Source organism: Microcebus murinus, chromosome 17, assembly GCF_040939455.1.
Source record: "Microcebus murinus isolate Inina chromosome 17, M.murinus_Inina_mat1.0, whole genome shotgun sequence".
Taxonomy (NCBI): Eukaryota; Metazoa; Chordata; class Mammalia; order Primates; family Cheirogaleidae; genus Microcebus; species Microcebus murinus.
The window spans coordinates 8,227,303-8,252,046 of record NC_134120.1 but is presented as its reverse complement, the minus strand read 5'-3'; the positions used below and the strand labels follow the sequence as shown (position 1 = coordinate 8,252,046).

General features: G+C 31.4%; 1 protein-coding gene across 2 annotated transcripts in view; it reads right to left on the bottom strand.

Moving 5' to 3' along the window:
- Nucleotides 1–276: 276 nt before the first annotated feature.
- Nucleotides 277–24,744, bottom strand: part of TMX3 (thioredoxin related transmembrane protein 3) — a 35,531-nt gene continuing 11,063 nt past the window's right edge. For both annotated transcript variants that reach the window (XM_020282228.2, XM_075993809.1), the window contains 11 exons: nt 23,397–23,477; nt 21,261–21,360; nt 20,486–20,563; nt 17,696–17,762; nt 14,420–14,518; nt 12,368–12,425; nt 12,142–12,195; nt 10,989–11,045; nt 7,131–7,260; nt 6,384–6,452; nt 277–4,043 (listed from right to left, as the gene is read on the bottom strand). In XM_020282228.2, the coding sequence (XP_020137817.2) occupies nt 3,783–4,043; nt 6,384–6,452; nt 7,131–7,260; nt 10,989–11,045; nt 12,142–12,195; nt 12,368–12,425; nt 14,420–14,518; nt 17,696–17,762; nt 20,486–20,563; nt 21,261–21,360; nt 23,397–23,477 (1,054 nt within the window). In that variant the 3' untranslated portion in view covers nt 277–3,782. The remainder of the gene's footprint in view (nt 4,044–6,383; nt 6,453–7,130; nt 7,261–10,988; nt 11,046–12,141; nt 12,196–12,367; nt 12,426–14,419; nt 14,519–17,695; nt 17,763–20,485; nt 20,564–21,260; nt 21,361–23,396; nt 23,478–24,744) is intronic.

Genomic DNA, 24,744 nt, shown 5'->3' with positions numbered 1-24,744 from the left:
TGTAAAAAGAGATGAGATACCTTTTTGGAAAAATTAATATTGAAAAATTATTAGGTTTTATAAATACAAAATATATAAAACCTATGACTCTCAGGTTCATCTATTATATAATGGAATCAGATTACAATCTTTCTCAAGTCTGTTTAAACTCTACAAGTCTATGTTTCTATAATTACAAATAACTTATAATTTTAAGAATATCAGTCTTTGCTCCCGTCTGCTTGTACAGAGAACTATCCATATCACAAACAACCAAATGATACATCGCAGAAACAATTAGAGGTTTTCAATTACTTTATTTTAGAAAAACAACGGTTTACAGCCCTAAGGCAGGATATCAGAAATTCAACAAGTTAGTAATACAGACTTTCAAAAACCACTACAGATTAGTCCAAAGTAGAAAATTATTTTTTGCCCACTCTTGGACTCAAACACATTCAGAAAAAATATATATTTATAAAAATAAAACAGCAAACCTAATCTCCCCAATTGATAGTCACCACACTGGTTTATTTGAACAATTTCTGCATAAGAATGGCTGAGTGAATTTTTCCCTGTCCTAACCCCAATGTCATATCAAGCAATGATAATAATATTTAAATTATTTTGCAAAACCAAAACTAAAAAGGCACCAAAGCAAAAAACGAGAAACATCATTAACAAAATCTACTAAATAAAAAATACAGCTAATTGTTTTAAGCACAAATATAAGACCCTCCAATCCCTAGACATTTGGCATCTTAATGTTATTTCTAAACCAGATATTGGAAGCAGTATGAGTGAGGAAGAAAATGAAAATTACAGGCCTCACGCACCCCAAACAAGCTTCGGATACTAGTAGCTAGGAAAATATTGAAGCACACAATGAAATTAAAAAAAAAAAAAAAGAATTGCAAGCTAATGGGTGCATAGGTTACTTGATAAAAACATGCACTTTGCCTCCGAAATATCCTTAAATGTTGTCTGAGCACCAGATGCAGCAATAGCAAAGATGGAGAATTTTGAATTTTACAAGTTAGAAGTAGAACTTCCTTGTAACCGAAAGAGAAGGCAAAACTTCAACTTGCTGAAGGACCTCATCATTAATATGTGATCATAAGACTCATCACTGAATCAGAATGATACCTATGTTCTACTAGATTCAATTATTTAAAAATCTGCCTTTATTTTGAAGTATTTTTTTCTGAAATGAAAATAATGTTCATAGTAAGCTGATATCACATTGAAGGGAAAAGCATACGAGATAACAAATTTTAAAATTTGTTTTGTGAACAGTCTTACAATATAAATAAAAATCTCCCCAAATAATGACAAATGTAAAATTCTAATATAAAAAGAAATAAAATTATTCAATTATAAACCACCTACATTTTCTTTTCCCAATAGACATACTTTAAAAGCACAAACAGAATATGAAGCAATAGTACGAAGCTATGAAAGGGTAACAGAACTAAGGCATTCATTTTTAAAGGACATCACAGAATACAAAGGAAGATCACTGGATTTTTGTTTGCTGGTAGACATTGAGCTATGCTCCTTTTTTTCTATTGAGGTCTTTTGTATTTACATGTGATGATGAAGATGACAAAAATATGCAGAAGACTAACATTTGATAGTGATAAACCTGAAGAAAAAAAAAATCAATGACATTTTCTATAACTATTTCTTCATGTCACCAACCATTAAGTTTTCATTTCTTTGCTGGACTGTCTCCAATTAGGTATCTGTATATACCCATACCTTTCACTACTTAAAACAAGCCTCCCCATTGGAAACATTAATATTTATCTTCCCCAAAAGAATCTCTCATTATTCTGTGCAAAAGATATCTCCGGTGTCCACTTAAGAACATTTCATTCTAGTATTTCCTAAAATTTCCTAATGAAATATTTGTTTCATTATTAAAAAAATAATGGGCCGGGCATGGTGGCTCACACCTGTAATCCTAGCACTCTGGGAGGCCAGGGCAGGTGGATGGCTCAAGGTCAGGAGTTTGAAACCAGCCTAAGCAAGAGCGAGGCCCTGTCTCTACTAAAATAGAAAGAAAGAAATTGGTCAACTAAAAATATATAGAAAAAATTAGCCGGGCCTGGTGGTGCCTGCCTGTAGCCCCCAGCTACTAGGGAGGCTGAGGCAGGAGGATCACCTAAGCCCAGGAGTTTGAGGTTGCTGTCAGCGAGGCTGATTCCGCGGCACTCCAGTAAGGGCAACAGAGTGAGACTCTGTCTCAGAAAAATAATAATAATAATAATAATAACAACAACAACAATAATGGAGAGCCAAAAATAAAGAATAGGTGTTTAATTATTAAATAGTAAAAAAGCACATGGATACAATAAAACAATTGCTAGTAATTCCATTTAGTCCTGATCAATATGGCATCAGAAACAATCTGGTGACCAGTGTCAGGACCATAGATTACAAACTTTAAAAAAAAAGATTAAACATTTTTAAATGTCCAATAGCATCTTTTATAATGGATAACTAAATTACTCAAATAACCACTTAAATAGTTACCTAACAAAAATTCTAAACTTAGCTAAAATAAAGGCCTCAAAAATAACTAATTTACAATAAGCAAACCAAACTATTATCAAGAAACCACAATTTTTAGGCATTACCTAGGATAGAATTCCTATATTATTTCACTATAGATAGAAGATGAAAAGTCACTCACTGAAATGGGTGACAGAATTGCAAGAATAGAGGTTACAGACCAATCTCTTCATTGGCTGTGAGTTTTGTCATTGGACATGCTGATTATGTCCCTCATCACTCATTTATGAAAACAGACACACTCACACAGTATTATATATAGATGTGTCAATAAATTTTGTATCTACTTACATATGTATATTCTGAACTGTACGTTATCAGTTTGCATACCATAAACAAATATATATTACTTTTCAAGAAGCATATTTTTATTAAAGAAAATTTTAGAAGAAATATCAATATATAAAATATAAATGAAACAAAACAAAAATACTAGGCTGTTCTGGCTAAGGCAGGATAGAATTAACAGAGAAATTTCTCTTTCTGCAATGACCATAAGACATCTATTAAGAGTATTCCAGGGCATGGGCTGAAACTATTGTTCCCAGTAAATACTATTTATTTTACAAAGGTCAATCACAAGACTATTTTTTCAAAGACAAGACTACAGGCTCACATGAAAATTTTATAATAATGCAACTGAGTATAAAGTTAAAAAGTAACATTTCCTCTCCTTTAAAAATAATAACAAAATAAAACCACTATGCTATATAAAACCACATTATTTTTTTAACCTCATAATCTTAATTTGATACATGGAAAAAGTTATTAGGTCTCTTTAAAGTGCCTAATTTTAAAGACCTAATTTTTGTTCATATAAATCTTGTCCAAAATATATAAGGAGAATGGTTGGTAGCAGGTGGAGGTATTATTTTTCTATATCGTAAATGTATCTTCTACCTGACTGGCCAATTAAAGTACTCTGCCAAAGAATCTTAACTTTCTCACAGAATATTCAGATAGAGAAACATACAAATATAACTGATCTGTTATAACATCTCAAGGTTAGCTTTTTTGGAGTGCTTTGTTTGTTTTAGACAAACCATCTCTTTGCTCCAAACATCTCCCCATTTATGGAAGGACTACTTTAAATCCATGCAATTGATATTAGCAAAATACAAATAACATGTTCTCTTCTGTAAAGATCATGATTAAATGTCTAAATTCAATAAATAGACTCTTTAATAATTTGAAATCCTATCAAATATTTTATAATGTTAAAAGTCTCAATCTTTCTTCTTTTCCAATACATCCTTGGGCTCTTGCACTGTAGGCACTAGAGATCCTCCACTGCTGGGCCCCTGTTGTTCTTTGCTCTCGTCTATCTGTTCTTGGCTTTCCATTTCACTTTTAGATACTTCATATCGTTCTTCTATATAACCACCATCTGTGTCAGCTGTGTAGATTCCATAGCACATGATACTGATGACACCCAGTGGCAGGCCAAAGAGAAAGCAGCCCATAAGTGGTGAGCTCTTGAAAATAGACTGTGGAAAGATAATTAAAACTCAGTTCCCTTCAGATTTACATAACATGAATTTAAAACCACTACAGATTCCCTTCACTTGTAGCTATTCAACTTGCTTCAAGTTCAAATGAAAGAGATTCCGTACTTAAGCAGTAACTATTATGTTAAAGACAACATAAAAGATACACATTCTATACACATGCACACAGGTGAGTCTGTGTAGAATCAGCTACAGGAAGCAGAAAAGGCACCAAATATCCTACAACCATTCCTGAAGACACTTACTTTTCTCACATTAACCACAAAGGTCTCTTTGAGATGGTTACTATGTGTCCAATGGTCTTAGAATTGTTTCCTGAACTACAGGAATCTGCTCATGAAGAAGGTTGGGTTATTTTTATGAAGAAAGTGTGTGTGTGTGTGTGTGTGTGTGTGTGTGTGTATATATATATTCATTCTCTTCACATGACATTTTAAACATTTTTCACTCATCTGGTTAGTAGTAAAGCCTCATTAACTTACTAATTACCCTTAATCTACATAGTATCTCCTCAGCTCCCAGAAAATTAAAAGTAATTTTACTGAACAGGTTTTTCTAGAGGCTATGTTTACAACTCTGGAGAACAATGTAGACAACTTCAGAGGAGAGAAAGATCATTTTGGATTGAGATAATGGAAGAAGGCATCAGAGAATAAAGGTGAGTTTTGAGGGGGAAATATAAGGATGAGTAAAGAATGAAGCAGGACAAGGTACAGTGTGAACACTAGCAATTAGGTCCAAGAAAGCTTATATAATATTCAAAAACCAATAAGGAAAATATTTTGGATAGATAGAGTAGGAAAATGATCAAAATCAATTATTTCAGTAATATTAATTGTGCAACAGTATATAGAATGTACTGGATAACAGGCAAGAGGAAGTGTGGAAAGCAGGTGAAAGTGAGAGTAGCAGCTAAACATACTGTGATAAGAGCCCAATCTATGCTGGGGGCAGGAGGAAAATAAAGAAATATTACTGATAAGCTGAAGGACATCATGCATGGAATGAGACAAAGATTCTCAGAATTTACTTCTAATGAAGACAGTTACATTTTCATGATTGCTTTTGCCACAATGAATGAAAATGCCCATGGAGTAGCTCAAGACAGACAATAGGAACTGAGTTTAGGGCCCCCCAAAATTTAGGAATGCTTTTACTGTTCGGGTAACTGAGAGTTAAAGCTGGGAGAATAAGAATGATTTCTCAGAGTTCCAAGCAAGAAGGTTAAGATCCAACCACTGAAAAGAGGAACCAACCACAGAAAAAGGAAAGAGGCACTGAAAAACACTGACCAACTGGAGTGATGGGTCATGCGTGGGAGGAACAGCGATTACCACAGCAACATGAGAATGGAGAATACCAAGAAATGGATGCTTTGAAGACATCCAGAGGAAATATCGTAAAAGATCTACTAACTAGTAGGCAACTATGAGACTGGGCATTTTTTAGAGTAAAAAGAAGAGCAAATTAGAATGGCAGAGATAATCAGGTGAGAGGTGATAGTGAAGGAAATCAAGGAAACATTTAGAAACTGTAATTATAAAAATAAATAAATAAAAGTATAATCAGGGGCAGACATGTCAATTCAAGTCATCCATTCACCATTGACAATATTCTACCCATGCCTAACATCTGCAGATACACACGGGGACAAACAAATTAAAAAAAAAAAAACAAAAAAACACTGTTGGAAAGGATTTGACCTATCACATTTTAATTCTACATTTAATGCCTGCTTTTTAAAGAAAGAATGAAAGAAAGAACAAAAAAAAGGGAGAGAAGGAAGGCAGGAAGAAGGAAGGAAAAACATCTATAAATGATTCGAGTTATTCATCAACTTATGGGTAGCATAGAATTAACAGAGATGTTTAAAACTTTAAGATCAATTATTATGACTACTGCAAAAATAAAAACAGGAATGACTTCCCAAGATACATCATTTTCTTCAACAGAAATGATTAATTCACAGAAACAAGATGACACTTAGTAGAACTAAAAATTTCATATTATCTACACTTTCATGAAATTAAATAAGAACTTTACATAGTAGTTTCAGGAAATAAAATCTTTAAGTCATTCTATTAAGTGATTCTGAATTTCAGTTAATTCACCAATCATAAAAAATGAATAATTAGAGAAACTTAATTTCCATCTGATGGAAATATTTTCTTAATGTAAATACTGACTAGTTCATACTCTGCAAATTAAAAAGGCGTATTTTGACCTAATCCTTGAAATTCAGATTTTTACAACAGTTAGACATAAAGACCCTGTACACTCTTAATTACCAATGGCACAAAACAAACTGTCACAACTTACCACAATAGTAGATTTGGCATCAAATACTATTCTTTTCAATCTCTGCAAAATGCTATCACCTCCTTGGGCCTTCAGTTTAACAGGAAAAAAATTTAAATTATTATTTACATGCTTTACTATGTTGTATAATCATACAATTGCAGTCAAAGGGTTGACTTCAAAATACTAAGTAATTCAACTGTAGGCTGTATAATAAAACATTTACTGATGTTTTCCTGTCCTGTATTCCTTTTGCCTTCTTGTGTTAACCCACCCTGATTCTGCTCTGAAGAAGCCATCCTCCTGGATTCATAATCCATGCAGCTTGGCTGAAGGTGACCTACCCCGAGTCTAGGCCTGCCTCATTTTTTAATTTAGCTGAGATTGCCAAACTAGAGCTGCAGCAGGATATCTTTGTTATTGTGTAGGGAGAATCTCCGAGAATGAAGCTCAATAAGAAAGTGCTGATAAGCAGAGAGGGAAAAATTCCTGATGAAAATCAATCAAATCTCTGAATTCATTCATCCCTGAAATCTGGCTCATTCCTTGAACTTCTAAGCTCTATAAGCCAGTAAAATCTCTTTGTTGTTAAATAGCTTGAGTTGGGTTTCACTAACTTACAAACAGAAGGGTTCTCACTCGTACAAGTTTCATTTCAACAAAATTATATTTTCACAAACATAAAATTCCTACTACTATGTGATGACTAAGAGTGGTTCTCCTCCACCTTACCCCAGGACCCCTCTGAAATGAAAGTGAACAACATACTTCTACTGTGCCATCCAAAATGTTATTAATGAATTGGACCATGTCTTCGGTATTCTTAATCTGTCTATCTAGCAAAAAGTATTGTTGATTTGAAGTATTCAGAACAACTACAGTTGGTATTGTCAATTCACTGAAAAATAAAAACAAATCAAAATATGCATTAAACATAGCAATAAGTTTATTCTGATATTTATTTATATCACAGTAGCTACAATGACAGGAGGAGCTATATTAATAGGTTTGCCACCCTTTGCCTATATAAGGAAAATTTCAAATTATCCATCTATTTTAAAACTAGTTAAGATTACATGAAAAACATTTTAATACATAATAACTGAGTAATCACAATTAAACTTAAAGACAAAAATTATGATGGGTGAGGCCATCAATTTCTGGACAATATTATTCCTTGCCACAAATTTATTTTTAATACCCTTACTTTTAATCATATACAATCCCACTAGTTAAATGGTACTCAGGCAATGAGACAGGTAAGGGCATGGTCTCTGAAGTCATACTGCTTATATTCAAATCTAGAGCTTTCTCTTAAAGTTGCAAGTTTTTAGGCAAGTAATTTAGCTTTGTATGCATAATGCTTTTCACTTATAAATGGGGAGGGCAATGGCACCTCTCTCACTACAAAAATTACATTAGAAAATTCATGTTAAATATTCAGCACTACACCTTATACACAATACACGTTCAATTAAAACTACTGCAAATTCTCTCAACTCCCACTATCACACTATATATTTCACCACATCCTCAGAAAGTACTTTAGTGATATATTAGACATCAATTCTGTTCATAGATAGGATAACTATATAATACTACCAATGTGAGTCATTTAATTGTCTTAATATCTACGATTATTTGTATGTCTATGTCTATATGAGCATATTATATAAAAGTATAAAACTTCACAGTAGAAATAATTTACATCACTCTATTATCACCACATTAAGTAACTGAGGCCAGTAGGTGGCCTTCTTGTTCATAATTCTTTTTCCCTTACAATACCACACAATTTCCATGCCACCTGACCGCTGACGTTGGGCCCAGTCATTGTTATTTGGTCAATGGGAAGGTGAGAGATGTGATTTCAGCAGAGGCTTGAAGTGTGCTTGATGGCTGGGCTGGCCTGCCTGGGTTTCTGCAATTGCCATAAGAACGTCCCCCAAGAAAATGTCCTACCAGAGTCAAGGACATAAAAAACACAGGGAGTAGACCTAAACCCAAATGGAAGCCATATCTAGTTGTGCCCAGCCAAGGTCAACCAACCCCAGACAAGTAAAGAAGAATACATGATTACTATTTTAAGCCACTGGGTATTAGGGCAGTTTATTGCCAAGTATTAGGCAATAAAATAACTGAGTACTTAAAAAAAACCTTAGCTCCACTCTTGTTCATAAAAGTAAGAGGCAGCTTTTTAATTTGTAGCTGTTATTATTATAATGCATGAACAGCAAAAAATTCTATTTTTACATTAATAAAATGGATTGGAACCTGTTCTTCCTACAAAATACATTTCATGAAAAAGCTAAATACACAATTGAACTAGGAAGCAAATGTCTGTCTTAAAATAATTCAATCTGAATAACAGTGGAAAATAAGATATCCTATTCCCTCTTAATTATACTCACAAAAAACCAATACAATATAACAGCTCAAAGGTCTGATAGTTCCCCATCTTGACAAAAAGTAAAAGCAGAGTCAATGCTATAATAATTTTATGTTATATAATATCATGCATTTGCCTTAACTTAAAAACATTTTAGGAATCAATTTCTATTCCACTAATTTGTCTATAAGTATTAATGTTATAGTTAAGAGATTTGAAGTAAGAGAGAGATGAATTTGAGGACTAGACTTCTTTATTTGTTGGGCATCCTCTGGCATATTATTTAATAAACTTCCTTGAGTTTCTTATAAAAAATTTTAATTTTCTCAGCAATATAAAAAGGAAATAATAGTACTTATGCCTGTCTGAGTTACCACAAAAATTAAAAAATACACAGGACCACTTAGTCCAATATTGGCACAGGGTAAGTACTCAATAAAGACTTTCACATAACCAACATTATATGCCTTCCCTCTTCTCTCAAATAAATAAAATTAAATTTAAAAAAATAAATAAGAGCAGAGTATTAATCAAAGAACAACACAAAACCACCCAAAAGAAAGGGTGGGTGGCAGAGGGGGAAGATTATTGTTGATGTCCTAAGTGCTTTAATTTCAAATCACCTTTCACACCTTCCTCACATGCTTTAAAATAGTTATACACAGTGATATATAATAAACTCTTACTTTAAAAAGAGTTCTAAGAAAACAATTATCTTCTGTTCCCTAAGAGATGTAAAAATCAGTATTATTTCTCATGTGAAATCATTCACATGGCTGCAACACTATAATAGCATTTTTAGCATGTCAAGTCATTTTCTTTTAATAAAATAATCTTTAAAATGCCTGTCCTTTGGAGGGAAAAAAAGTCCAACACAAAATATGTTAAATACATGTATTAGTTTTCTATTGCTGCCCTAACAAACACAAATGTAGCTGCTTAGGACAGCACACATTTACTATCTCACAGTTTTGTGGGCCAGAAGTCCAGCAAGCTTGGCTGGGTCCTTTGTTCACAAGGTGAAAATCAATCAAGGTCTCAGTGGGGCTGTGTTCCTTACTGACGACTTTGAGAGATAATCCATTTCCAGACTCACTCTGTTTTGGCAGAACTTAGGTCCATGCAACTGTAGGATTAAGGTCCTTGTTTCCTTGCTGGCTATCAACCAGCTTATCAACCACCCACATTCCCTGGTTCTTGGTCTCCTTCATATTCATAGCCAACAACGAGAGGTCTTTCTTACACTTGGAATCTCCCTTACAGACCTTTCTGTCCTATATTTTCTCAGCTTTTATTGGAGAAAATTCTCTACTTTTAAAGCCTCATATGATTAGATCGAACCCTCACAGATAATCCAGGATATTCTCCTATTTTAAGGTCCATAAATTTAATTGTTTCTGCAAAGTCCCTTTTGCTCTGTAATGCAACACATGCAAAAATTCTAGGAACTGGGGCATAGATTACTTTGGGGAACCATTCTGCCTCTACTGAACTACTCACACAAAGATGATTAGCATTGCACAGCCTTTTAAGTGGATACTTGCAACACTGAGCTCAGGGTAACAAGAACATGAGATGGCAACAAGATTATTACATTAGTAAAAAAATTAATTTTATACATTCATGATTTAATACTGCATCTTTATGTTTGTTTGCATTGCTCTCAAGTGCAAATGGCATCATGTATGGTCTATAAGTGTTTGTGTAAATTTTGATAAATTTTAACTTTTTATAATAGATTTGTGTATTTTTATGGTAGTAAATAATAAAATAGGCTAGTGTCTACATATATTTTATGCATTCATGACATAGCTAACACATTTTTCAATAATTCTAGGCTATGCAGTTTACCTGTAAGTTTTCAAATTGCTGCAAGTCTCAAAAAAATTCCAAAAAGTGTGTATTATGCAGAAACTACAAAATTTACAAGATTTTAAATAATTTCCTCTTTTTCCAATACTTTTTCCAATACTCTTTTTATAATACTATATAACATTGTTATATAACATTGAATTGGGAGATAAGTGTTTTGTTTTTTTTTAGGATAGAGCAATATTAAAATTCAGTAAATTTCAAATACACAATTTAAAAACTCAAGTATAATATTTAATGGAATATCTGTATCAGAATATACCATAAGCTTTTTTCAGCTATTTAACCCTTCTGCATGTTTCTCAGCAACAGAAATAAAAAAAATTGATAGATTTGATAACAAAATTATTCATCACTTTACTTACTCCATCAGCAAGGTATTTATATAGTCATTTCCATCCATATGGCCAAACTGAAAATCTCTAACCAACAATAACCAAAAAACAAACAAAAATAAGAAAGAGCATAATATTAAATACAAAATAAAAAAGTAAACAATATAACAAATTGAACTTTAGGGCTTTTTAAGCATATAAACACTGTAAACATTTGACATGTAAATTGTAAACCATAAATATAGAAAAGAATGTAACTTGTACTGGCTTTTGAGATAAAAATACATGAGTAAAATTAAGCAAATTCAAATACTTTTCTATTTCATGTATGCACGTTTAAAATGCAGAAAAATATAGGCATTTTTAGCTGAAGTATGTTTAGAAAAATTATCCATTTCCTTAAAAAAGGACTAACCACATCATTAAAAAATTCAAAATAAGAAGGAAATAATCAAATATTACAAATTTATATTGGCTGTCTCTTATGGCAGTTTAGCACATAGCAAAAATATATTTATTGCTGATGCCATTTTTATATTAAGTTATTCTTTCAATTCCTATTATAATCATTATCTATCTCTGATTTCTGATTGCTCGTTTAACTACCTCAAATTTGTGAGTATATTTGCATATTTTCTCTTCATAAAATTTACCTCAAATTCTCTCAAGATGCAGGTATAATACAAATTTTAAATAAAAGTTTATTTTTTTTTAACTTGTAGGATATCCCATAAAAAAATTCAAGATTCAAACAATTCATGCTGAAATTCAATATGCTATATTACAGTACTCCCCACTTGGCCACTGATTTTTAGTTAGCCATGGTTAACCATGAAATTCTAGAAATAAATATTCACATAACATTTATTATAGTACATTTTTATAATTGTTCTATTTTATTGGTTATTGTTGTTAATCTCTTACTATACCTAATTTATAAACTAAACATTATCAGAGGTATGTATGCATAGGAATAAACACAGAGAGAGTTCGGTTCTATCTGTGGTTTCAGGTATCCAGTGGGTGTCTTGGAATGTATCCCCTGTGGATAAGGGGAAACTACTATAATTTACTTCAGTTCTTTAATTCACCTTGGAAAGTAAGAAATACTACTACTTTTGCTTTTACTATATTACAAAACATAAATAAAGATGAAGGAATCTTCTAGAATACAAGCACCTACCTGTGGAAATGGTCTCTATAATCTCTAGCAACTTCCTGAATAATTGACTTTAATCTGTAGAAATAAACACATGAGTATTTCATCTCTTCACTTGAAAACTATAATTATTCAATTATATGGTGCCTTATCTAAGTGCTACAGGAAAAGTAAGATAACAATACCAAATCTATCTAAAGCCATGAACTGGATGACGTTTGAGGCTTAAAACTATTTCAAGGCACTATACCTGGTATGTTCAACTGATGTATTTTTCTCATCAATAACAGCAATAGCCACAAGCTTTCCTGAAATTAAGAATAATATATCTAAATTCAATAATCTTCATGTACTTTTCAATAATCACTTTAGTTGTGAACAGGGAATCAGTAAAATGTTTCCAGAATTAATTCCAATTATCCTACACATGTTACACTGAATTATACCCACATATTATGGTAAAATATGTTTGTAGAGTGAATTAGTCAACTGCAGATGATAAATTCCCTTCCATTTCCTACCCCCAAAATGTAAATAATAGTAAACATATAGCAATTTATTTAATATATACTCAAGTTGTAATTTAATAACAATTTATATGCTCAAATTATATTTTTTTCACACATCCCACAAACTGACGAAGATAACTATTTTATCCATGAGAAACAGTCGACAAAAGAAGTTTACTAAGAATTACCTTAGCTCTAAAACAACAGTATATAACAGTAATAAAATGACTTTTACATCCCATTCCCTTCATTATCACACATCACTATTTGCCAGGATTTAATTGACTTGCATTTACTTAACCCTAAATAGAACATCAGTCATATGCATCTGATATCCTTTAAGAAGACAGCATGATGTCATAACCAGACCAGTGGGGTTCGAGTAAGAAAACCAGACAATGCAATCTAGCAATCTATTATGTTCTAGGCCAGGGGTGAAGAACCTGCAGCCTTAAGGCCACATGCAGCCTTCCAGGTCCTTAAGTGTGGCCTTTTGACTGAATCCAAATTTTACATAAAAGAAATCCATTTATTTTTATTAATATATTTTGATTTTTTTATATTTTAATTTTTCAAATTAATGTATTTAAAACACCAAAGAATAAAATAAGTTTCAACAAAACAACCCTCCCAGATTGACCAATTAGAACATCGGTTAGTCATAAGGGCTAAATTGATGGCTGCTACGCTCATAATTTAGTTCTAACTTCCTCTGCCTGACTGATGCCACTACGGCATGAGGCATGGTTGATTAGAGTTTATGGGTGGTCAAGTATGCCAGTCTGTTACTAGCTTTTGACAACAGTAAACTGTGTTTCTGTTTGAAGTGGAATTTGTGAATGGTTACACAGCTCGAGAGTATTTTTTAATTCTATCTGCTTAATAGCCCATCATGTCAAAGAAGACCAAGAGAATGCTGAATAAAAAGCACAGATTTTTTTTAATGAGGACTGGGAATTGCAATAGTATCTTGTTTCTGCTAAAGATAAGATGATTTGCTTGCTTTGTGATACTGCAATATTAACATTAAAGAAATTCAATGCTCATCAGCTTTATAACATTCATAAGGACCACAAACAGAAATTAAAACATGAAAAGCAAAGCAAAGAAAACTCTTTCCAAGCAGCAATAAGACCTAGAAATAATGCCACAGAAGTGATAATAAAGTAGCTTATATGAGGTCTCTCTGGAAAGTATCCAGCCATTATTAATATAATGAGAACATATTACATGGCTGGATATTTTCCAGACAGACCTCATATACTTGGGGAAAAAAGGGAAGCATGCAGTGATGTAGAAATTGTGAAAAAAGGCATTGTCAAAGCTGTAGGATGCTTAGACCCCAATAACGTTTCAAAGTACAAACAACTGCCTCTTTCAAGGAGAAAAATAACTGATTGGCAACATGAATTAACCTTCAACTTAACAGAATGCCTTCATGCAATACTTCAAAAGGAAAATATATATTATTCAATTACTTTGGATGGATCAACTGTTACTATTGCTCAACACAGGTTTTATACTTCCTTGGGGTTGTAAAAGACAACAATTTTCCCCCTGACACCTCCAGTTCTACTAGTAAAACATCTCTTGAGCTATAATCTTTGGCCCACATACAAAAGTATACTCTTTGGTAATATCAGTCCATATTCTCATAAGAGAACTGGCATTCAGGTCTAACAAAAAAATTAAGTTATAAAATAGTGCTTAAATTCATTTCTTATAGAATAATATTTAAGTGATCAACCAATGAAAAATTCTGTAGTGACAGAAAGTTGTATGTATCTTGTTACCTGTGTCTCCAAGTTCATACAGGAGGAAGCCATCCATAGTGAGATAACTCTGAAACCTCTCCCTATTGATCCATGATGACAGATCACCATCTTCATACTCTTAAAAACAAAACATTGATAAATTATAGTATAAATATAAGTTTAAGACAGTTATAATGTTTTAATCTGGTAATATGTATAAAATGCCTGACAGAGAATCATAATCTTAGATCAATAAATTTTATCTTTAGGAATTTATTTTAAGCAATCAGATGTACAAATGGATTAATGAACAAAGCAATTCTTCAATATAGCATAATTAAAAATAGTAAAAAATAAATAAAAATAAAAGAAATAATCAAAATGTCCTAAATAGGAAATAATTTAAATAAATTCTAATAATGTTAAGAAAGACCATTTACAAATTAAAGAAAAAACTTATAATAAACAAATTGTAAAACACATTACAAAACAATATTACAATAAGACTGTAACTCTGTAAAAAATACAAAGGAAAGATAAAATGATAGAGTAATAAAATGAAGGCATATAGTCCTAAATGGTTATCCTAGATTGATGATTATACTTGGATCCTGACACTGTGGGTAAATTTTATTACAATTTCTTTGCTCTTCTCTATTTATGATATTCTTCCTTAGTTTACAACTCTTTCCCATATGTATAACACAAATACATATAAAACCATAATACATTAGCTTTCTTCCAATATCAGATACTTCCTCTGCTAAGCAGATAGAAAATACAGTATCTAAGAAAAATTGTATGTCCTGATTAGAAATATAATTCTGAAGTAGTTCTGAAAAATCATTACAATTGCATGAAAAAGAAGCTGATGTAAAGCAAAATGTCTTTAAAAGCCTACCAATATTGAAGACTGGGTTTTACTCATTTCTTGAAAGGTGTGCTTTTTCTGTCACTTGCATTGCTAAACAAAACATTTTCAAGTTATCAAACCTATAAAATAAGTGATATAATGCAAATCTGAAAGTAATTATGGATTTGGAATAGAAAAATAAACATAAAACTAGAAGTTGATTCCTGGGCCACAATCTCCACTCCATGTCAAAAGCAAATTTTCTAAAGATTGCACAAAGTAACCAACTTTAAACTCATTAGAAAATTAACTATCATCCTAAATTCCTACCTCAGTGCTTCTGAGCTTATTAACAACAATTAACTATTAGAATGACAATTCAAGTAAAGCCTTTGTTTTATCTGAAGGCTTTAGGCAGCTTCTAAATACCAACAACTGAATGTTAGAAAAATTTGGCTTTTACAATACCCATAGAAACTTAACATATTATTCCTGTCTTTCTTAAGCAAGGGAGACCACACCTGAAACATGGAAAGACAAGGAAAGGGTACTTTCTTACACAAGCTCAAGGAATACATTTAAATCTAAACAGATATGATCAATTTTTTTTTTCCAAAAAAGAAACAAAGTGGCTCTCTAAATTGTTAAGAAACTCATAATAGAAAAAGAATAAAAGATTTGAAGGCTAGAAGTTTGATACCATTGACTTAAGTATTTTAACTTAGAAAAAAAAATCTCTTTAATCCTGTTTATCTGTAAAATAGCAAGAATACTGATCTTAAAGGACTGTTGTGATGATCAAATAAAATAATATACATTAAGTGCTTAAAATATGAAGAGTACTGTAAGAGCAGGTGATAGAATAAGTATAGATATGAACTATTTTCCCTTCTTAACTTCCTTCTTTTCCTTCTCATATTTTCATATGTAAGTTCCTCTTAAGTTCCTTTTTAAGCTCAATGTCTAATTCAGACATTCAATAAACATCCAAGGAATAAATGACTAAGAGAGCATATGAATTAAACATGCTATTTAGTTACACATCTGTCTCCTTATTTAACAGTCTCAGTTGCCTCTTTTGTAATCTTAGGATATTAATCTATCTGCCTTATTACCTCACAGATGACTCTGAAAATAAAATGAAAATGTCAAGTACATAGATAGTACCTTCCATATAATGACAGTATAAATGGTAGTTATTCTATGTCAAGAAATTAAATTCAGTTCTCACATTTAAATACAATAAAGATAAGAAATGTTTGGTTTTCACAACATAACTAAACAATTAAAATGCTCCTTTTACTAAAACAAAACAATCAAATGTTCCCTTTATTGGATAGTCTTCTATTTATCTGAATCATTTAAGCAATTCGAAGTCCACTGCTCAACTAGTCCTAGTTTCCTTTCTGTTATATATTAGATACAACAAGAAAAATAATCACACTCTAGAATATTTCTGCAATAAATGGAATGTTCTATATCTGAGCTCTCCAACATGGTAAGCACAAGCACATAAAGCCACCGAACATTTAAAATGTGGCTAGTAAAAATGAGAAACTGAATTTTTTATTTTATTAAATTGCAGTTTATAGTATTACTAATACTGCTGTTAGATGAGAGTTGGCATTCACTTTTGCTTTTGAGTGGCTGTGTGGTGTCTGACAAATGTCAAGTTTTATCGTTTCCCTTGAAATTTAAAATATCTCCTGGTGCCCCTGTGAGTGTGTTGCACTGCCCTTGAGTACCTCAGAACACAGTTTGGGAACCATGGGAGGAGGTATTTGATAATACCAAGAGATTACTGTTAATTAGATGTCATAACAGCATGTGTTTACTAAAAAAAAGTCTACATTTTTTTAAAAGAGTCTTAATACAGCACACAGTGATAAAATGCCACTGGGATTTGCTTTAACAAGAAAAGAGTTGAAGATGAAGCAAATGTGGTAAGATCTTGGTATTTATTTAACCTAGGTGATGGATATATAGGGTTTTATTTAAAATATTTAAAAAACAGACCAAGTATTTATATCAATAAAGAAATGATGAATCCCTTTAAGTAAGTGGTTACTTCTGAGAAGAAGGGAGAAATGCAGCTAGGGAGGAATACACAGGTGCTTCAACATTATTAAGCATGTTTTATTTATCTTTTTGTGTGTCTGAAATGTTAGATACTTTTAAAAAAATTAATTTTGAACATTTTAAAGTAATGCATAAACACTGCATAGAGTTTACTTTTCAAAAGGCAAATAATTTGACAAAATAATTTACTGTAGATAAAACTAAAAATGAAAGAACACTAGATGGAAAAACTGCATTGGAAGGGTAAAAAAACCCAACCAATCATTCAATTAATGAGGAATCGTAAGAAGTAGCAGCATTTACAAAATCTTTACATGTAAGTCCTACAATAGATATAAAAACTTTAAAATTAAAATGTTGTGAGTTAAAACTTTGGAACTTACCATCATAAACAAAGTACGTGCCATCTTTGAAAACAAGTACAGCAGGCATCTCTTTTAGTTTCACATACTGCAAAAAATTGTAAGTTTAAATGACTTATTAAAAGATTGTAATTGGTAGCTATAAGTTTGAAAGTATTCAAAGATATCAAAACACACACACCCTACTAACAAAAAAACTATTACAGTTAAAAAGACAACAGTCAGTCCCAAACTCATCTAAGGATCAGATCTGTATCTCTTTATATATCCCTAGCACAGTGCTCTGTTTGCTATGGTAAAAAACAAGGATTATTCTTAGACCTGATAACAAGACCTAAAGATACCATCATAAGAAGAATGGGAGGTACTAGGAGTAACAAAACAGCAGGGCTAAGGTATCAAACAGCCTATGTAGGTTTGAGTCCATCTCTACTGCTCACCAGCTGTGTGATAATGAGCCAAACACTACTTCCTCATCTGTGAAATAAGGACACTTAGATCGCCTACCTCACAGGGTAGTTATGAGAGTTATAGTAGATAACATAAGTGAAAGTATTGCTTAAGCTGTCAACTGCATTATAAACAACTTTGATGGTAATTAATAAGGGATTTATTCAGAAAGTATCTGCTGCTTATACCTGTGTTGTACTTATTCTGTAAAAATAACGTTATAGTTAAAAATCAGTATCAGATCAGAAGACAAATAATTTGGGTAAGCCACAAAGAATTATTACATGAAAATGGTAATACTAAAAATAATGACAAATATATTAACTAAATGAGTAGATGAATAAGGAGGCAAAATAAAAATAAAGACAGCTGTCTTGAAAAGATTAAAAAGGTAGGGTGGCACATCTAAGGACAGAGAAGATAATAAAGAATGATCTGATTATATTACTACTGAAATATGATAAAGCACCATAAAAATAACTATTTTAAAGGCAGAGGTAGAGCTCTTATGTAAGGCTCTATAATCAAGCATGCTTCTATTCACCTTATCTTGGTAACTCATCCACAAAGATGCTTGAGAATTTTTCAACATTCAACATCTCTCTTTCAAATATATCCCTCATGGTCATTATTATAACACAAATGAGATAGTCTGAAACTTTGTAGCCATCTAGTTCCACATATTCTGAATCTCTTCTCCTCTCCCTTGTGTTTCTTTAAACTATCTTACATTATACAGTTATTTGTTCACATGTCAATTTTCTCCATTTATCTCTAAATATTCTGAAGTCAGAAACTGTCTAAATCCATCCTTGTATCACCTTATTACACCTACAGGAGTTTCCATAAATACTAGCTGTAAAGCTAATGAAGCTCTGAAGGAAAACATTAATATTTAAGATATGAGAAGACCATAAAATCATGGGCTTTATCCTGGAGAATTTTCTATAGGAGTAAAACTCTCCATATTATTCTAAAATAATGATATCCCCTAGCAGACTTTTGTACCTGCATACTCACAGCTAAAAAAAAAAAAAAAAAGAGAGAAATGACAAATATTGATATTTTCAGAAATAAAGAATGCTTAAAGAAACTAGCTGAGAAGGCTAATAAAAATAATAATACATAATAACCTACCATCTTATGTAGCAACTTTTGTTTGTGCTCATTTCATTAAAAAATTGCATTCCGTGCCTAAGAAGTTTATATAGATTTTACTTAATTCTAGACCCTTATATCCAGCTGCTTATTTTGATGCTTGTATTTGGATATCTAATATGAAACAAAACTGAATCAAAGTAAAATGAACAATTCAAAGTTCTTAATCACTTCCCCATTTCCCAACCTGTTCCTCTTCCAATATTCCCTTAGTTCATAAATATAACACCAACATCTTCCTGGCTATTCAAATCAAAAACCTAGGAGTCATCCTTAGGTCATCCCTTTTCCTCACACAAGCAAGCTATGACAATTCTATCTCCTGAACATCACAATCCTTTCAATTCTCCCCAATGTTTTTTACTAACCATCAAGCCCAAATTTCCTAGATTACTGCAAAAGTTCCACAGAGCTCCCTGGAACTACTCTCATATCTATCCAATTCATCCTGTACTTACCACAGACTAATACCCTTAACATGAACATCAGACCATACTCTTTACCAGCTTTAACCTCAACACATACATTGATTGTCATGACTTACATGACTACACTGACCTCTGATCACTTCCTATCTCACTACACTATAGTCACATTGGCCTGCTGTTCTGTTCCTACATTATCCATGATTTGGGCATTTGTATTATCTGTTCCCTGTTTCTGGTATACTTGGTCTATAGAACTTTACACAGCTCCTTCACAGAAGTTCCAGTTTAAATATTTTCTTCTCAGACATTTCTTGATCAATCAATTAATCAGAGCATCCATCCCACCTTTATATGCTCCAACTATCACACTGCCTCTTTTTTTTTTCATATCACTTATATTCTGTTCATAGATTTGTTTACTGAGGACCGTAAGATACCTCAGTCTGAGCATCTAACAAAGGATCTCATCTGCAACACACACACACACACACACACACACACACACACACACATTAATCCACCACTGTAAACCAATTTAATGTAACACTTGTCACTATTGATATTATTTTAAAGAGAAAAAAAAGCACTAATGTAATAATCATAATCCCCTAAATGCTATGAATCTAGTATTTGCTATTAGTAACAAGCAACCTAATACCAGTAACAGATTAACAGGTTTACTCTTTCCACACAAATCACAGTAAATAATTTGATAGTAAAATCAAATAATTCAAAAAATGAAATCTTGTCATTAAAATCTAATTTTAAATATTACCTCAGGAACTACATCTTCTGAGGCAGAAAAAAAGTATGTATATACAATCAATTCTGAAGCAGCATCTATGTATTTCTCCTGTGAAGATACAAACAGAAAAAATGCCATTTTAAAATCTTAATTAAAGACCAAAATATCCATTCATCATTAAATAATTAAAGTCACCTTATGTGGTAAATATATCTTCACAATTTACTATCTTATGGTATTTTAGGTGAAAATATGGAATATAATAAGCAAATAAACTCTTTATAAGCCAAAAGATAATTATAACTAGGTGCCTGTATCTTCCTCCAAATACAGTTCATTAAATATAACACAAGCTCAATCCATATCTATTAATTTAATCTTAAATTAGATGAAAAATGTTAAGTAATAATGATAGTGATGGTTATAAGAGGTATACATATACACACACAAAATAAGCTGAAGACAATGGTCTTTTGTCTTTAAAAAGTTTACACTCATACCAGTTTGGAGTCTCAGTGACTGAAAATTTTGAAAAAGCAATACAAAATTTAAATAACTGGGTTAATAAAAGGAGAAGAATTAAGGCAGGCAACATCTATCCACACAGTTTACTCACTTCTGTTTCATAAAGGCAAAGACTATACAGGGTATACAAGAATGTGTTTTTATTATAAAAAATACTTAGATTAAACTAAAATATTTCCAATAGGAGTGGAGTCAGCTTTGAGTTTCTGGTGAAGGTTTGGCTAGACAGAAAATTAGCATATAATACATTTGTTTTTGTGGATAAAAAATAATTTCATACTTTCAAAGGTGATTCTCCACCTATATAAACGAAAAATACACGATGTCTCTTCTGCACATGTTCAAACATTTGTTGACTTGGAAGTGGTCGAATTAGAGCCCTGTTTAAAAACAAACACAAAATAAACTTGCATTATGAACTAAAGATAGTACATATTTTACTCCTATGTATGCTATAGCTGATCATGTCTCAAGTTATAAAGTTTTAATAACATTTTAGCTGCATTTTAAGTGTATCTCAAAATCCACATAATTCTAATAAAATTGTAGCCCATGACTATTACTGTACTCACATATTAAAAATTAATATAGTACCCGTATTTTAATCTACCAGTTTCAAAATAAATTTTAAATACATCCCTTCAGAGAGTACCATCATTGCCCATATTTTGACAGGCAAAAAAGGGACAATCATTCATTTAGAGTCCTTGGCTAAAAACAAAACAACTCACGAGATAATTAAGATCATTCACAAAAACACACTGTGAAATACTATCCCAAGAGAATATGGTACTATATTAAGTAATTTATATCTTACTGTCAATTTAAATACTATATAGTTTTTAAGTACTCTATGAAGGTAAAAGCCTGAAAACTTTCAAAAATATATTATTTTCAGAAAAATTAAAATGGAAATGATAGTCATAATACATAAGAACCTCATAAAGAGAAACACAAAACTCAATAAAAAGTTTTATTATAGAAGCATTTTTCAAAGCCAAATAGACTGATACATGAATTACATCAAAGATTATAAAACATGTCACTTATAAAATGTCATTAAAAACTAAAAGAAGAAACAGTCTTCTCTAAAATATGGTATATATTATGGAATTTTCACTCTACAAAATTTGTAAAAAGAACAGAACATATTTAGCAAAGGCCAACATTTTCATAATGCACAATTCTTAGGATGTAATTGCATCACTCACTCTATACTAGCCTCTATTTTAATACTTAGTAATTAACATGTAAGTGATGCAACTCCAGAAGTGACTCTTGAAATTCCAATTGCAATACAGTCATCTCTTATTACATCAGGAGAATCTCTTCTTAAGCTTAAAACAAAACTCATTAAAAAGTAGCACAACAGAAAGACTAATGGAAATCCTGAGGGAATAAAGTACCTCCTACTAGCACCCCCCTCATATAATATAAAGTTATCTCAAAATGTATTTATTCATAAAATAAGCATGCAATCAATAAGAAAATCTACCAAAAATTATATCAGTATTAGGAACTTTAATATATTATGATCATTCCTAATTCTTTATATTTTCTGAAATAATTTGAGACAGCAAGCACCGCACCACCCAACAAATCCATCCCACTTTAATTTACCTTAAAGTTGCATAAAGCTATCAATATATCCTGTTAAACTCGTAAGTGCCTATATTTTAAAGCTAATAGATTAATGTATCTTGATGAGTGTTCTCTTCAAGAAGTTAAACATAATAACATCAAATTATAAGCACTAATTTTCTTTATACCTAAGCAAGATATAGCTTTTAAAAAACATCACCACATTCAAATCAACAGGCAATACTTATAAAGGAATTTGATTTTTTATCAGTAAAACCTCAAAGATCTGTAAGTCAAATAGATCTGTAGGCTTTAATTATGTCATATTCTATGGATAAAATGCAATATTTCACAGTTGGCATAAAGCAGCACATGATAGATAAGTATTTCAGCTTCTAGTATCAGGGGCTAGGTAGGAATGTCCGACTCTCTCTATTCAGAACAATAATATTCTATGGCTTCTCTTAAAATTCAGAACCAGCCAGTCCAAAAGCAAAATTGTCATAAAACAAAAATTAAGATTCACTAAGTTGCTATAAGTAATCAAAATTTTGAAAATATATTAAAAATTCATGGGGGAAATTATTTTATACATAAAATGAATTTAAATGTGAAGTACATATTATAATACAAATCATTATCTCTGTTTCTTTCTTCAAACATTTCTTTGGCTATGCAATGTAAACCTTACCTTTTCTCATAAATACATTTTTATTTCGGTACTGCAAGTTCCTAAACTATGTGTGTTCAATATTGTTTATTAAAATATATTTAATTTTCAAATATTAATAGCATATAGCAAAGGCCTTTCCTAATAAGAATAATAAGAACTTACCCAGATACTCTGTGAGCAAACTCAATAATATCATCTTTAGTTCGTGGTCCTCTATAATTATATGCCAAGTCCCCTTTTAATCTTAAAAAGAAAAAGAGATACAAACTTGAATTATCTTAGCTGTTTTAATATTTACTGTTAATCATCACTCTATTGAACAAAAGTACCATATATAAAGTAGTAAATGTATAGGAGTTTTACAAATAGCATACTCAGAAAATACAATAAGCATTTGTTTTCAGAGGACCAACAATTCAAAAATGAAAGAAAATGTCTGTTTTCTATTAAAATTATATAAAAATATTTTACTCTGTAATTGATATTTTACTCTGTAATTGTGTCTACACTTTCTGAAAAGTAAATATTCTACACATTCATGGTTAAGAGCTTGGAAAATTAAAGCACTATAATTATCACCATTTTGCCTGTCAAAAGGTCAATAAAATGACAAGGAATTAAGGGTATTTTGGTAGTGGCAAAATAAATTTTAAGCAATCCAGTATCACAGACACTTCAAGATGCTCCAAAATGGAGTAAAACAATGATAAAACAACTCCACCAGAAAATTAGAGAATTCTCTAAAAGCCAAGCCAACCAATGAATTCATTTATGTGTCTAATTAAATGAAACTTTAAAAAAAGAAAAATTGGGAAGGATAACAGAATAGCTATAATTAAATAGGAAGAAAAGGATAACTTAACACAAAAAGTAAAAAAGGCACAGCAAACATTTTTAAAATGTTAGGGAAGAAGAAAGGTCAACACAAAACCTAAGATATAAATTTAAATTACTCAAAATTTGAAATTTAAGATTTTAAAAATTGAATAAAAATGCTTTATTATAAAAATAACTTCCAAAACAATTCCTTAGCTCCTCACATTATCAAAATAAGGTTAATGAAAATCATAAGAAAATTCAATAGTCATGATTAGAAAACAAATCCTTTACAATTAAGCCATTTCTTCCTATTTGTATACTCTATGAGACTTGATCAACACTAACAGATTAGAATTAACATCCATCAACTTTGATTCTTCTTTTATCTCTTATGAAATAAGTCTATTTTAATTACATAAAAGTTAAATCTGTTAAGAGACAGGATTTTCAATGATAAAGCAGAATATATATATGTGCTCCTCAAGGGTCAAAGACCTTTCATAATTTATGACTGTATACCTTGTCCTGCACAGTGCATGTCAAACAGTAAGCACTCAAAAAATGTTTACTGAATTAGCCATAAACAACACAATTGCTTAAACATGAAGAAAATCATAAAAATGCAGTTTGCCTTCTTTGATCACATACTTCACCTAAACAGAATGGCTGAACCCAAATCTTCAATCCTCCA